At 36.4% G+C, this 13,173-nt stretch overlaps 2 protein-coding genes across 2 annotated transcripts; one reads left to right on the plus strand and one right to left on the minus strand.

The window, feature by feature from the left end:
* Positions 1-1,019: 1,019 nt before the first annotated feature.
* LOC131863409 (aspartic proteinase nepenthesin-2-like) lies at positions 1,020-2,699 on the minus strand. The gene is made up of 3 exons (XM_059215113.1): positions 1,305-2,699; positions 1,121-1,192; positions 1,020-1,031 (listed from the first exon to the last, which is right to left on the minus strand). Exons 1-3 carry the CDS (start codon positions 2,697-2,699, stop codon positions 1,020-1,022), a joined length of 1,479 nt encoding a protein of 492 aa, XP_059071096.1.
* Positions 2,700-11,435: 8,736 nt separating this feature from the next.
* LOC131863410 (aspartic proteinase nepenthesin-2-like) lies at positions 11,436-12,386 on the plus strand. Its single transcript, XM_059215114.1, has 2 exons — positions 11,436-11,518; positions 11,660-12,386. Exons 1-2 carry the CDS (start codon positions 11,436-11,438, stop codon positions 12,384-12,386), a joined length of 810 nt encoding a protein of 269 aa, XP_059071097.1.
* The last annotated feature ends 787 nt before the right edge of the window (positions 12,387-13,173 follow it).

Consider the following 13,173-nt stretch of genomic DNA (forward strand, 5'->3'; position numbering starts at 1 on the left):
GATCTTCAATAGTGTCTCCATAGGACCTTAGCTGATTTACTGTTGACATTGCATGAGTGAAAAATGAATCTATTGAATCTGAGTCCATCATTTGCAGATTTTCAAAATCCCTTCTAAGTATTTGTAATTTTGCCATTATTACCTTGCCTGTGCCTTGGTATGCTGTTTGCAAACTGTCCCATGCTTGCTTTGATCTTGTGGTAGAACCAACCTTTGGAAAGATTGATTCCTCCATTGCTTGTTGAATGAAAAATAGTGCCTTTGCATCTTTCTTCTTGTTTTCCTCTAGCAAATCTTTCTCAACTTGTGAAAGTGCTTGATATGCCTGTTGATTTGGTGGTTTAGGGAACCCATTTTCAACAAAGTTCCAAATACCCTTGGAGCAAAATAAAGTTTTCATTTTAATACTCCAATAGTCATAATTTTTGCCATTAAAAATTGGAATCTGTGGTTGTGAAATACTTCCACTTGTTCTTGTCATAATTTTTTTCAGAATAAAACTTTGCCTTTGCAGGGTTCTCTGTTTGTTTCTGCAGGAGCCCCTTCTACCTTAATTAAAAACTTTGACTTTCCTCACTAGTTTGCACTTCTGAATAATGGTAGCTTCTCTCTTTCTTTATCAGCAACAATATGTATCTAGTAGCTTTAATCTGGTAGCTATGTTAACTGTCAACTTCAACAAGTTCTTTGTTACCTCTGTGTCTTCTCCACACATCAATATTACCTTCAACAACTTCACCTCATAGAGATGATTGCTTGCAGACTGGCTGCCTTCTCTATTTGCCTTTATCTGCAACTTTTGCCTTGATTTCCCTGTTCTGATACCACTTTGTAGGGGAGAAAGAACACAAGACAACAGAAACACAGTGATATAATAACAGATAAGCAGTTTATATTATTACCAAAAACATATTATATAATAGTTTATATAAATGTCTTCACAAAATAGAGCCCCCATGACTCCTTTCTGCATTATACATTCATTCATTCATAAAACAAAGTATTACATTCTGCTCTCTTTAAAACAGAGCCTGTTCACAGCAAGAAACAACAGAAGATTCTAGAATGCATGCATAAAAAACCTAACCATCTAGATGCATCAAAAAGAGTTGAAGAAGACTCGAAAAGATGGAGTGAATGCGGTAGTTGGAGTAGTAGGGATACGGAGACAGAGAAGATTAGTGGAGTCCAGCTGGAGTCCACGTACGCCAACACAGTTAACATACGATTGATATGAAGCAAGAAGTTGGAAATTTTATTGCGTTTGATTAATCTATTAATAAAGAAATTACAATAGAAAGTACCGCCAGCGACAAACCATGGCAGCCCAAGGTGAGAGCTTTAGACTGTGAGTATTCCGGGTAGAGTGAAGGGCCATTCACAAGACGCCTGCAATTGGTGGTGACAAACGAAAGAGTCTCATTGCCATTGTCGTAAAGAATATGATAATTTTGTTGTTGAAAATTTCCAAGGACGGCTGGCACACCTTCAACAGAAGCATCCCCCATGTCCAGCACTGCCAGACACACTACAGAAGGATCAACGTCTGTATATGTAATGAAATTCTGTCTTCCTTCAATAACAAAGTCTGCGCCCCTACCCATGTGAAAAGTCATATTCAGATAAGGTGCCAAGGCATAAGGTGATTGATAGCATAGACTAAACCCATCTCGAGAATTGTTAATTCTCCGGAACCCAGAAGCAGAATCGAAAAGAGAGTCCAAAACAGATGCTACTGCAGTGAAGGCGCCATGCGGTAAAACAGTGTACGGTGTTGCAGAGTCGATGATGAATCCCCCGCTTCCATTCGCTTGTATATCGAACGTTCCTTGCGGAATATTCACAGATATATTCCCCACACTTATCCCTTCCATAGAGAGGTAATAGTAGTTGTTGAGCTCCGGCCTGGCTGAGTTTTTTATCATCATTGTCGACTGCACTCCTGTGCCGCTCAATTCTTCTGCGCTGCCAAAAAGGAGAGGCGTGTAGGTTATGTCATCGTAGTCTTCCGCATAATCATCAGCAAGACAGTAGGAAAATTTAGACTCGCCAATCTGTGAGATAAGCGATAATTTCCCTCGCCCGAGCCCCACAACGCCGTTTCTCCCCACGAGGCCGTTGTTCCACACCACGCCGTTGGCGCCCACCTCGCTCTGTCCCTGGGTGTCATGGCTGCACCCAAACGCTACTCCACCAAAGGAATGCACGGCCCCGCTTCCATTTGTCATGGTGAAGGTCTCGGAGAATAACTCGCCCGATATGTTCCGGCCGCCTGTGTAATTATGAGAAAATTGACAGTTTGTTGAACAGGTGGAATTGGGAAGATCAGAGCAGAAGGAAGATGGGCAGGGAACAGATTTGAAGGTAGAGGAACCTGCGGGGAGGGCTGTACAGTCAAACCAAATTAGATCGCTGCTCGTATCAACTTGTGAGCGTATGTTTATTGGTGGCGTTCCCATGCCAATTGTCATGAAGTATGCTCTGTCCTCGCCCACCACAGGAACACCCATACCCACTAGGGTTTCTAGTCTTCCCGTACTTTGAGCTTTAATTGAGGCTTCCATTCTTTTGAGCCTTGTAAAGGCTGAATCACTTCTGAAGTGGTGGTTTGCGCGCATAGCTTCTGCAAGAAACAACGTACAAAAGCAGCACATGAACAGATTTACCGCAAGCATTGTGACCACATTTTTGTATGCCATTGTGGACTTAATTTTTCTAGCCTCCAGTTACAGGCCTGCTTAGTGGGGACTGGGGATCGCCTTATATAACAGTATCCTACATTATCTATGAGTCGGTTTCTGACAACTTTCTTATATTTGGTTTTCTATATTGGCTCCCTGTTGGATTCTTGGGCCATTCTTGTGTTTAGATATTTTAATTTTTTGGGGTTTTTGACAGCTTTCATGGCAGCCGGCTGGTTCTTGGACCATTCTTGTACTTTGACATTGATATATTTTTGTTTTGATGAGAATCTCCCACAAGACGATGAATGGAAAGGGGATTCAAGGAAGTCGTTTACAGTCTGTACATTTACTTGTCGACGATGCAAGTTGGTAATTTATTTATTAAGCATTACTTTGTTTTTATCTCTAGACGGCCAGTAATTGCGTTTGATGGCACATTTGTGCGAGATAATTTATCCCAATTCCATCCTGTGTACTGCTACAAATTGATTTGTGAGTTTACTATATCAAATCCATTACTTTCTTATCATACCGTGCTACAAATACAGGAAGGAATGCACTATTCTCAATTTAGGGTTAGCAATAATCCAAAACAATGTGTAAGAGAGAGAGAGAATCCTTGCATAGGATTTTGACAAATGATGTTGTAGTGAGGAATGTGAGTAATGAAGAGAGTATTCCTCTAATAAAAACAATTTCAGATCAACAGAGTGAATTCATAATCAAAATGAAAATTATAATTGAATTATTTTAAGAGGATGGAAATAGCCATGAACATTGGAGAGTAAGAGTGTGAGAGTATAGAGTGTGAGTGAACAAAATGAAGGAGGCAAAATAATGGGATTGGAAAATGATCTAAATGGAATGGATGTTAGAGACTATAAATTAATAAATGTTATTTTCAAGATTAGAAGAAATAACGAAAAATAAAAATTTGAAGTTTCTTAGTGTGTCTAGGTTTAGAACATCTAATTCATTAGCTAATTGAAATGTAAGGATATTTTGAGTATGATCCAATAGAGGACCCCAACAAAACAAAGGTAACATCAACCAAGAAAAAAATGCATGTTTTACTTTAGTGGAAAAATGTGTTGTTGAAATAAACAAGTGGGAAGAAAAATGACTACTTAAAATAGGATAGTTACTAGAATGAAAACCATGTTATTCCAACATGGTTATCAACTTGAGTTATTGAATAAATTTTAGAAATTATAAAAAATGGAAATGCGTGTAAAGAAATAAAATAAAATTTCCATAAGATCGGATAATAATAGCTAGATCATGTGAAGGCTTCATGATATGTCAATGTCCTAAAGATGAATACAATGTATGATTTGAACATTGTAAAACTATAATTTTTTTAAGAACCCTATCAATAGGTTTGTATAAATAAGGAACCAATATCAAAAAGGCACAAATGTTTAGATAAAGGTAGAGGCTGGTTTGATAAGGATACAATATATGCAATTAACAAAGGGAAAATACAACCATTATAAAGAGGCTAGTTTTTAACATACTTAGAACAAAATACATAGAACAATAGGAAGATGTTACTCTTGAAGAGGTATATATTTTTTTGAGGTAGATGTTAGAATTTTTAATAAAATTATTTTATATATGGACATCCTAGATATTGGTCATATAAGTTTCCACAACACATGATAAAAACATCAAGATAGAGTGAGATTAGTAGTATACATGTATACAAATGAGGTCAAGAGTTCATATGATCAATCAATCATCGAGTGATTCTATTTAGTTGACAAGGAAGAACTTAAAATAAGGAAAGATAGTTTTGGAGTTCAACCATTCAAAAGAGAAACCCATTTATTATGATGTTTAAGATTGGTTTAAATTTTTAGAAGGTCACAACAAATAGTTCATATATACACAACCTAGTTTAAATTGAAATGGTAGGGAAGACATGGTTTGAAGGGCTATCTCATACCTTACATAGGGTAATGATTATAGAGGGATCATCAAAGTATTGTAAAAATAATGTTTATTGAGATTCTAAATATGCAACTATGAAGATAACATATGCCATCACATTATTGACCTTTGGAAATGCTCTATTAATTGATCTTGATATATAATCACAAAAATAAAAGTATTTCATATTGAGGAGAAAAAGTCCGTTTTAATAAACTAAATTTTGATTACTTCATGTGCAAATTGTGAGACTAAAATAAATAATTTTAAGAAATCAACCTATTTTTACATAAACATATTAGTATAATATAGATAAATTCTTGAGGATTGCTATGATGGTTGTCTATAGTAGAAAGATCACTATGTTAGATATGGGACATTTTTTGTTCATTTATATTTACATTAATTTTGGCTTTCCATCGTATCATATGTAACCATGAACCATGATTTGTTAGGCATTTCTTGTAAAATTAATGAAGAACATTATTTTCATAATTAGATTAGTCTATAACTTTTCGATAATAGATAGGACAAATAAATAAAAGTGATTAATAAAGCAATTGTCTATCTTACATAGATATAATCTTACATCATCTCTCCTTAAAAAAATATAAACATAGAACATCTTTTTTACTAACAATATTTATGTTATCATTTATAATATAATATGAATTATATTTAAAAAAGTAATTGAAACATGCCATATTTCTAAAATCCAAACTAAATTAGAAAAAAACTTTTTAATCTATAGTAAAATTTAAAATGGGAATTCAGAAATGTTTTACAAGGTCGAATTTTACGTGAAATGTTTGATCAACATGTTCACTTCGGCCAAAATTGAAATTACAAAAAACCAACTCTTCTCTTGATTCCGCGCCTTTCCCATTGTCGCGTTCGATACAACAACTAGAAAACTCCACACGTTGTTTCTTGTAAAACAAGATGCCCTTTTTATTCTATAATCTCATCAATCTCGTCGTTATATCCTACGGTTGGACAGATGAAACACAGAATGCTGAAGTTACCTGCAGGCGCACAATTTATTAAACAATCCGATTAACATTTAGACTAATCCTTATAGATGACGACCCCCAGTAAACCTGCCTGTAGTAGTAATTAAGGGAAATTTGAAAGCCGGATTGATAGGTGCCCAATGGCACACAATAATGCGATAACATTACTTGTGGCGGATCTAACAATATGTTGTTTTTCAGTTTGCTCTATTCAGAAGAAGCGCGTGGAGGCTCCCATTTGGAAAGTAATTCTGCCTCAAAAGAATAGAAGCCTCGATTAAAGCTGTGCAATCAGGAATGACCGAAGCCCAACTGGGTGGCGCTGTTGCTCCTTTGATCCGCTTGCCCACAACACATGTAGTGAACATTGGCATCAGAACCCCACCAAGAAATTTCCGAGGACAAGTGGACACGGGAAGCGATTTGATTTGGTTTCAGTGCGATACCTTCAATGGCTCTAGGAGATGTACTCCTCCTATGTTCTACCCAGAAGATTCCTCCACTAAAAGATGGGTTCCCTGCTCTTCTTCCCTCTGCTCTGCCCTTGGCAATTCAACTTGTGCGCTGGACTGTCAATATTCTCATATATACATCGGAAGCTGGGACACGTAGGGAGAACTGTCATTCTGTGGAGAACGGATGCTATTCACGCATGCAACTACATGCATCGCCACTATTCTAAGAATTCAACGTAAAAAACTATCATGCACTGTCATACAGTTTTTTTAGTTTTTGCATGAGATTCACTAAGCTAAATATAGGAAGATTCGAATAGTTTTTTTTAGGTTAGTTAATATTTGTTTTTAGTAAATAAAGCATGTTGTGCATGCACTTATTATATTCTTAATTTAGGGAGTAGTTTGTTTTCAGTTTGATAGACTGAGTAGCTTTCCATGCAATGCTGGAATATATTTAGAACTATAGTTATTATTAATTCTTCTAGACTGCAAATTCTTTATATACATAGCCTCTATGTAATTTCTAATTATGCCACAATAAAAGAAATTGGTGTGTACAATTCCAAAAACAGGGCACTTTGTTTTTTTATTCTAAATTGTGATTTCTTTTTGCAATTTATTCTTTTGTTGTTGTTTGCTCTCTCTATTATTATTTTTGTTAATCAACTAGTTCAAAGAGGATAGGTCAAGTTCAAAATTCTACACGTGGTATCAGAGCAGGTAAAATTGTTTTGGGTTAAATTTTTATTGTTGGAATTTTGACAAAGTTAATCATGTCGAATTCTAACCATATGCCTATTCTAGAATTTGATGGGAATGATTATGATTATTGGTGCATTAAGATGCTGACCTTTTTTATTATAAGAGATTTGTGGGAGATTATTGAATCGGGTTATGAAGAGCCAACTGATTGGAATGCCCTTACAGCCAATGAAAGAACAACAAGAAAAGAAGCAAGGAAAAAGAATGCTCAAGCTTTGTTTCACATTCATATAGCTCTTGATAAGAGTTTATTTCCAAGAATATCAGGAGCAACAACTGCCAAAGATGCCTAGAAGACTCTACAAAAAGTTTATGAGGGTAGTGATCAAGTTAAAGTAGTTAGGCTTCAGACATTGAAGCGAGAATTTGAGAATTTGAAGATGCAAGAAGCTGAAAGTATAAGTGATTATTGTGTCAAAGTCAAAGATGTGGTCAATAAAATGGCTAGCCACTACACTTGGGGAAATTGTAAGCAATGAAGTTTTGATAAAAAAATGTGTTGAGATCTTTGACACCCAGATGGAATCATGTAGCAATAATCATAGAAGAAAGCAAAGATTCGACAAAACTACAATTTGATCAACTGGTTGGATCCCTGATGTCTCATGAAGAAAGATTGACAGATTTTTTTGAAGGCGTAGAGAAAGCATTTTCCTCTAAATTGCTAATCACAAAAAATAGAGATGCAAGCAGTAGTAGTGCCAAAATAAATCAAGGCCAAGATAAAGGGCAAAACCAAAATTCTTCAAGAGGTAGAGATAGAGGCGGCTCAAGAAGAAGAGGTGGTTTCAGAGGAAGAGGTAGAGACAGATTTGATAAGAGAAATGTTCAATGTTACCTTTGCAATAGGTATGGCCACTTTAAAAGAGAATGTAGATTGAAAGAAGGTAAAAGTACTAGCTATGCTCAAGAAAGTAGTGAGAATCCTCCTAATCACTTATTTTTATCTTATGTCAAGGGTGAAAATACTAGTAAAGATGTTTGGTACCTAGATTCTGGATGTTTTAACCATATGACAAGGAATGAGAAGTTGTTCTCAACAAAAGATGGAAGTTTCAAATCCAAGATCCATCTTGGTGATGATAAATCATTGGAGGTCCAAATAAAAGAACATATAAAGAGTATTCATGATATTTATTATACTCATTAATGGAAGCACAATTTGTTAAGTGTTGGGCAGCTATGTGAGAAAAATTATAAAGTAGTTTTTGAGAATAAGACGTACTATCTATGATAAAAATAAGGGTAATAGGGTGATCACTATTGTTCCTATGACAAGAAAGAGGATGTTCCCCTTGAGGTTTGGTGAACATAACATCAATTTGGAAAATATGGATTAAGAGGATTCAAGTTGGTTGTGGCATCTCAAGTATGAGCATTTAAATTTTCATAGATTGAAGTTTCTAACCTTGCATGCATTAGTTTCTGGTTTGCCCAAGGTTGAGGAACATGAGGAGGTTTGTGAAGGTTGTGCTAAAGGAAAGCATGCAAGGGAAAAGTTTCCAAAGGGAAATGGATGGAGGGCTCATCACCCACTTTAGCTTGTTCATTCAGATATATGTGGTCCTATGCAGACTAAGAGTTTGGGTAAGTCATCATATTTCATCACTTTTATTGATGATTACTCACAAAATTGTTGGGTATATTTTTTGAAGGCCAAAGATGAAGGCCTAGATACATTCAAGAAGTTTAAATCACTTGTGGAAAATGAGAAAACATGCAAGATCAAGTGTGTAAGGACTGACCGTGGAGGAGAATTTTTCTCAAAGGCTTTCCAAAGATATTGTGATTTTAATGGTATCAAGAGGCAACTTACTACTACATACACACCTCAACAGAATGGAGTAGTTGAAAGGAAGAATTGTACTGTGGTTGAAATGGCAAGGTGCATGTTACAAACCAAGGGATTGAACAATTCTTATTGGGGAGATGTAGTTGCTACAATGGTGTACATCTTCAACCGTAGCCCCACTAGTGCACTAGAAAAGAAGACTCCTTATGAAGCTTGGTACTAAAAAAGGCCTACTGTTAATCATTTAAAAGTTTTTGGTTGTTTGACATATGTGCATGTACCTTATTATAATAGACAAAAGTTAGATGCAAAGAGTGAGTCATGTATTTTTATGGGGTATAGTGAGAAAAGAAAGGCTTATATATTGTATAATCCCCTCACTAACAAGCTTATTGTCTCAAGTGATGTGATTTTTGATGAAAGGGGAGTTTATGGTCATAAAAAAGGCCATGTTGAGAAGCCAAAATCTGTTTTGAACAATGATATAATTGTTGATATTGATCATGAGTAGCCAACTAATGTTTCTATATCTAGTGTTTTAACTCCACCAAGCAGCCCTTCATCAAGTTCTTTAGTACCAAGTTCAAGTCCAGCTTCTTCTCCAAGTTCTACAAGGAAGGTAAGGCAATTGATTGATATCTACCAGAGGAGTGGAAATCAAGTACATGAAGAAAACCCAATAGGTGAGACAATAAATTTTTCTTTATTAGCCAAAGCTGATTTTGAACCATCATATTTTGAAGATGCATTTACTAATGAGGTTTGGGTGAAAGCCATGGAAGAAGAAATGGATTTCATTCGCAGGAATGACACTTGGGAGTTAACAGAACTTTCACATGACAAAAAATGGATTGGCACCAATTGGGTCTACAAGACCAAGTTTAACAGTGATGGGAGTGTTGAAAGACACAAGGCAAGATTAGTTGTTAAAGGCTTCATACAGAAGTATGGAATTGATTATGAAGAGACATTTGCACTAGTAGCAAGACAAGAGACCATAATTGCTGATTTCATTAGCAGCTCAAAAGAAGTGGAACATATATCATATGGATGTGAAAAGTGCCTTCTTGAAAGGGCACTTAGAAGAGGAAGTATATGTGGAGCAGCCACAAGGATTTGAAGTGGAAGGAAAAGAGAATCATGTCTACAGGTTGAAGAAGGCTTTGTATGGCCTCAAGCAAGAGCCAAGAGCATGGTATGCCGAGATTGATGGATACTTTCAGGAGAATGACTTCCAGAGAAGTAAGAGTGATCCTACCCTTTACTACAAACAAGAAGGTACTGATATCCTCATCATAAGTTTGTATGCTGATGATATTTTGTATGTGGGTAGTAGTTCTAAGATGAAAGATAAACTCAAAGCTGTTATGATGAAAGAATTTGAGATGAAAGATCTTGATCTAATGAAATATTTTCTAGGAATGGAGGTTTATCAAAGTAAGGATAAGATTTTCATTTGTCAAACAAAGTATGCACAAGATATGTTGAAGAAATTTGATATGTCTGGTTGTAACCCTGTCTCCACTCAAAGTGCACATGGAGATGTGTTATGTAGAGATGATGGTGTTGATTTAGTTGATGAGACAACTTACAAAAGTATTGTGGGGAGCTTGATGTTTCTAACCCACATGAGGCCAGATATTACATATTCAGTTTCACTTGTTTCAAGGTATATGACAAATCCATCTGAAATACATATGAAGGCAGCCAAGAGGATTTTGAGGTATGTGAAAGGGAACTTAAATTTTGATATTCATTACTACTTTTTTGAAAAGTGCAATCTTGTTGGCTTTAGTGATTCAGATTGGGGAGGTAGTATGGATGACCGTAAATTTACATCTAGAAATTGTTTTTCTTTTCGTTATGGTTTGATTACCTGGAGCTCAAAAAAGAAAAGTATTGTTTCCCTCTCATCTACAGAAGCAGAGTATGTTGCAATTACCTTAGTAGGTACACAAGCTCTTTGGCTCAGAAAAGTTTTGGAAGAAATTGGAGAAAAACAAATTCAGCCTATAGTAATTTATTGTGACAATGTGAGAGCCATCAAGTTAGCTAAGAATCCGATTTATCATGGCAAAACAAAGCATTTTGATATGAAATATCATTTCATACAAGATTTGGTGCAAAAGAAGGATGTTGAATTGAAGCACATCAACACACAGGATCAGCTAGCAGATATATTCACCAAAGCAGTTGCGAAAGCTAAGTTTTTGATACTACGAGATAAGATAGTAAGTTTTCTTAGCATCAAGGAGGAGTATGTGGAGAACTGATGCTATTCACACATACAACTACATGCATCACCACTATTCTTAGAATTCAGCATTAAAAACTATCATGCACTGCCATACAGTTTTTTTAGTTTTTGCATGAGATTCATTAAGCTAAATATAGGAAGATTTGAATAGTTTTTTTTAAGATTACTTAATATTTGTTTTTTGTAAATAAAGCATGTTGTGCATGCACTTATTGTATTCTTAATTTAAGGAGTAGTTTGTTTTTAGTTTGAGAGACTCAGTAGCTTTCCATGCAATGCTGGGAATATATTTAGAACTGCAGTTATTATTAATTCTTTTAAGCTGCAAATTATTTATATACACAGTCTCTATGTAATTTTTAATTATGGTGCAATAAAAGAAATTGGTGTGTGCAATTCCAAAAGCAAGACACTTTGTTTATTCTGAATTGTGATTTCTTTTTACAATTTATTCTTTTCTTATTATTGTTTGCTCTCTCTATTATTATTTTTGTTAATCCCCTGATTCAGAGAGGCTACACATTTGAGACGTTCACCATGGCCGCTACATTCCGGGCTGCGCATTCCTTTGGCGGAATAGCGTTTGGGTGCAGCTTTGTCGTTCAGGGAGATGACTTGGAGTAGGCCAACGACGTAGTGGGGCTCGATGTAGTGGGGCTCGGCCGAGGACAATTATCGCTTATCTCACAGATTGGAGAATCCAAATTTTCCTATTGCTTAACTTTCGAATACAATGGATGCCCCTTTCAGGACATTGGCAGATTTTCCACGGCTCTCCTGTTCGGCAGCGCAGCCGAGTTGAACGGCATAGGAGTGCAGTCGACGATGGTGATAAACAACACAGTCCTGCCCAAGCTTAATGGTTACTATCATCTCTCCGTAGAAGGAATAACTCTGGGGAACGTGTCTCTCAATATTCCACGAGGATCGTTCGATATACAAGCAAATGAAAGCGGTGGATTCATCATTGACTCTGGAACACACTACACAGTTTTGCCGCATGCTGCCTTCACTGCAGTGGTATCTGTTTTGGATTCTGTCCTATGGCTACCCAGAGCTAACGATTCCAAAGCTGGTTTAAGTGTATGCTATTCATCACCCTACTACGACTATATCCCTGATGTGAATATGACTTTCCATATGCTTGGTGCAGATTATGTTGTCGATGGTGAACATAATTTTGTTCAATATAGAGAATCTGGTCCGACTAAAATAGGATATTTACTATGTCTGGCAATGTTAGATATGGATGAGGCTTCGGTTGCAGGTGTGCCGACCGTCCTTGGAAGTTTTCAGCAACAAGATTACCATATTCTGTATGACAACGCTAAGCAGAGGCTCTCCTTTACTCCCACCCTCTGCAGGTCTCTGTATATGTCCTCTTACCCCTCGTACCTACAGTCCAAAGTTCCAGTCCCTATATTAGGGTGCCATATCTTGTTACCGCTGCTTCTGCTTTATTTTGTAGCTTTCTCATTAACAGTATAAAAGAGATTAAATTCATGAGTAATTATAAAGTTTTCGACCTAACTTTTTCTTTTTAGAGTATCCTTCTCCCTCTTGTTTGCACAATAAAATAGAGTTATTCTAAACTATCGTGCAACGTGATTCTCTAACCATTTCTTTTCATCTCTTTTCAATATCTATGATAAATTATTTATGTTGCTCTTCCTCTAGAAGCCTAATCTTCCTCTAGAAGCACTTTTCCTTGAGATTGAGATTAATTTAGAATTGCCTCAAATCGATAATTCTTGTACATAGTTTCAGTGCTATACGGTTTTTTTTAGCCGATGGGCTATACCCTGACGAAGAACTCCTCACCAGGAAATTGTCTCAGGCCAGAACCGACCGTCTTAAAATAATTTTCCCAGCATTGTGTGTTATGTGGTACATGTTTACGTCGGTGATTGAAATTTTGGTGTAGTGTTGGGAAAGGAAAGGTCATTCTCCATTGTCTACATTTGTCATTCTGCCTGCATCGTGTAACCCAGACGTGTTGTTCAAGTAGACACGCGGCCTGAAATACACCGCCTCAACTGACTTTAAATCTGGTAAACCGAAAGCCAAACAGAACCCCTCTACTTACAATAAAAATGCAAGCTTTTTGAAGGTGACCAGATAGGGCAAACCAAAAATCTTGCAAGCACTTTGCAAAGAAACACATCATAGTTGAGGTATGCTTTATAGTTACCTCAGTTTGCTTCGGGAGAAATATGCCCAACCAGTCATACAATAAATCAACACAGACGCTCAACATGCCCAAGGATGCCAAAGC

The sequence above is a fragment of the Cryptomeria japonica genome, unplaced genomic scaffold (genome assembly GCF_030272615.1).
Source record: "Cryptomeria japonica unplaced genomic scaffold, Sugi_1.0 HiC_scaffold_62, whole genome shotgun sequence".
Lineage (NCBI taxonomy): Eukaryota > Viridiplantae > Streptophyta > Pinopsida > Cupressales > Cupressaceae > Cryptomeria > Cryptomeria japonica.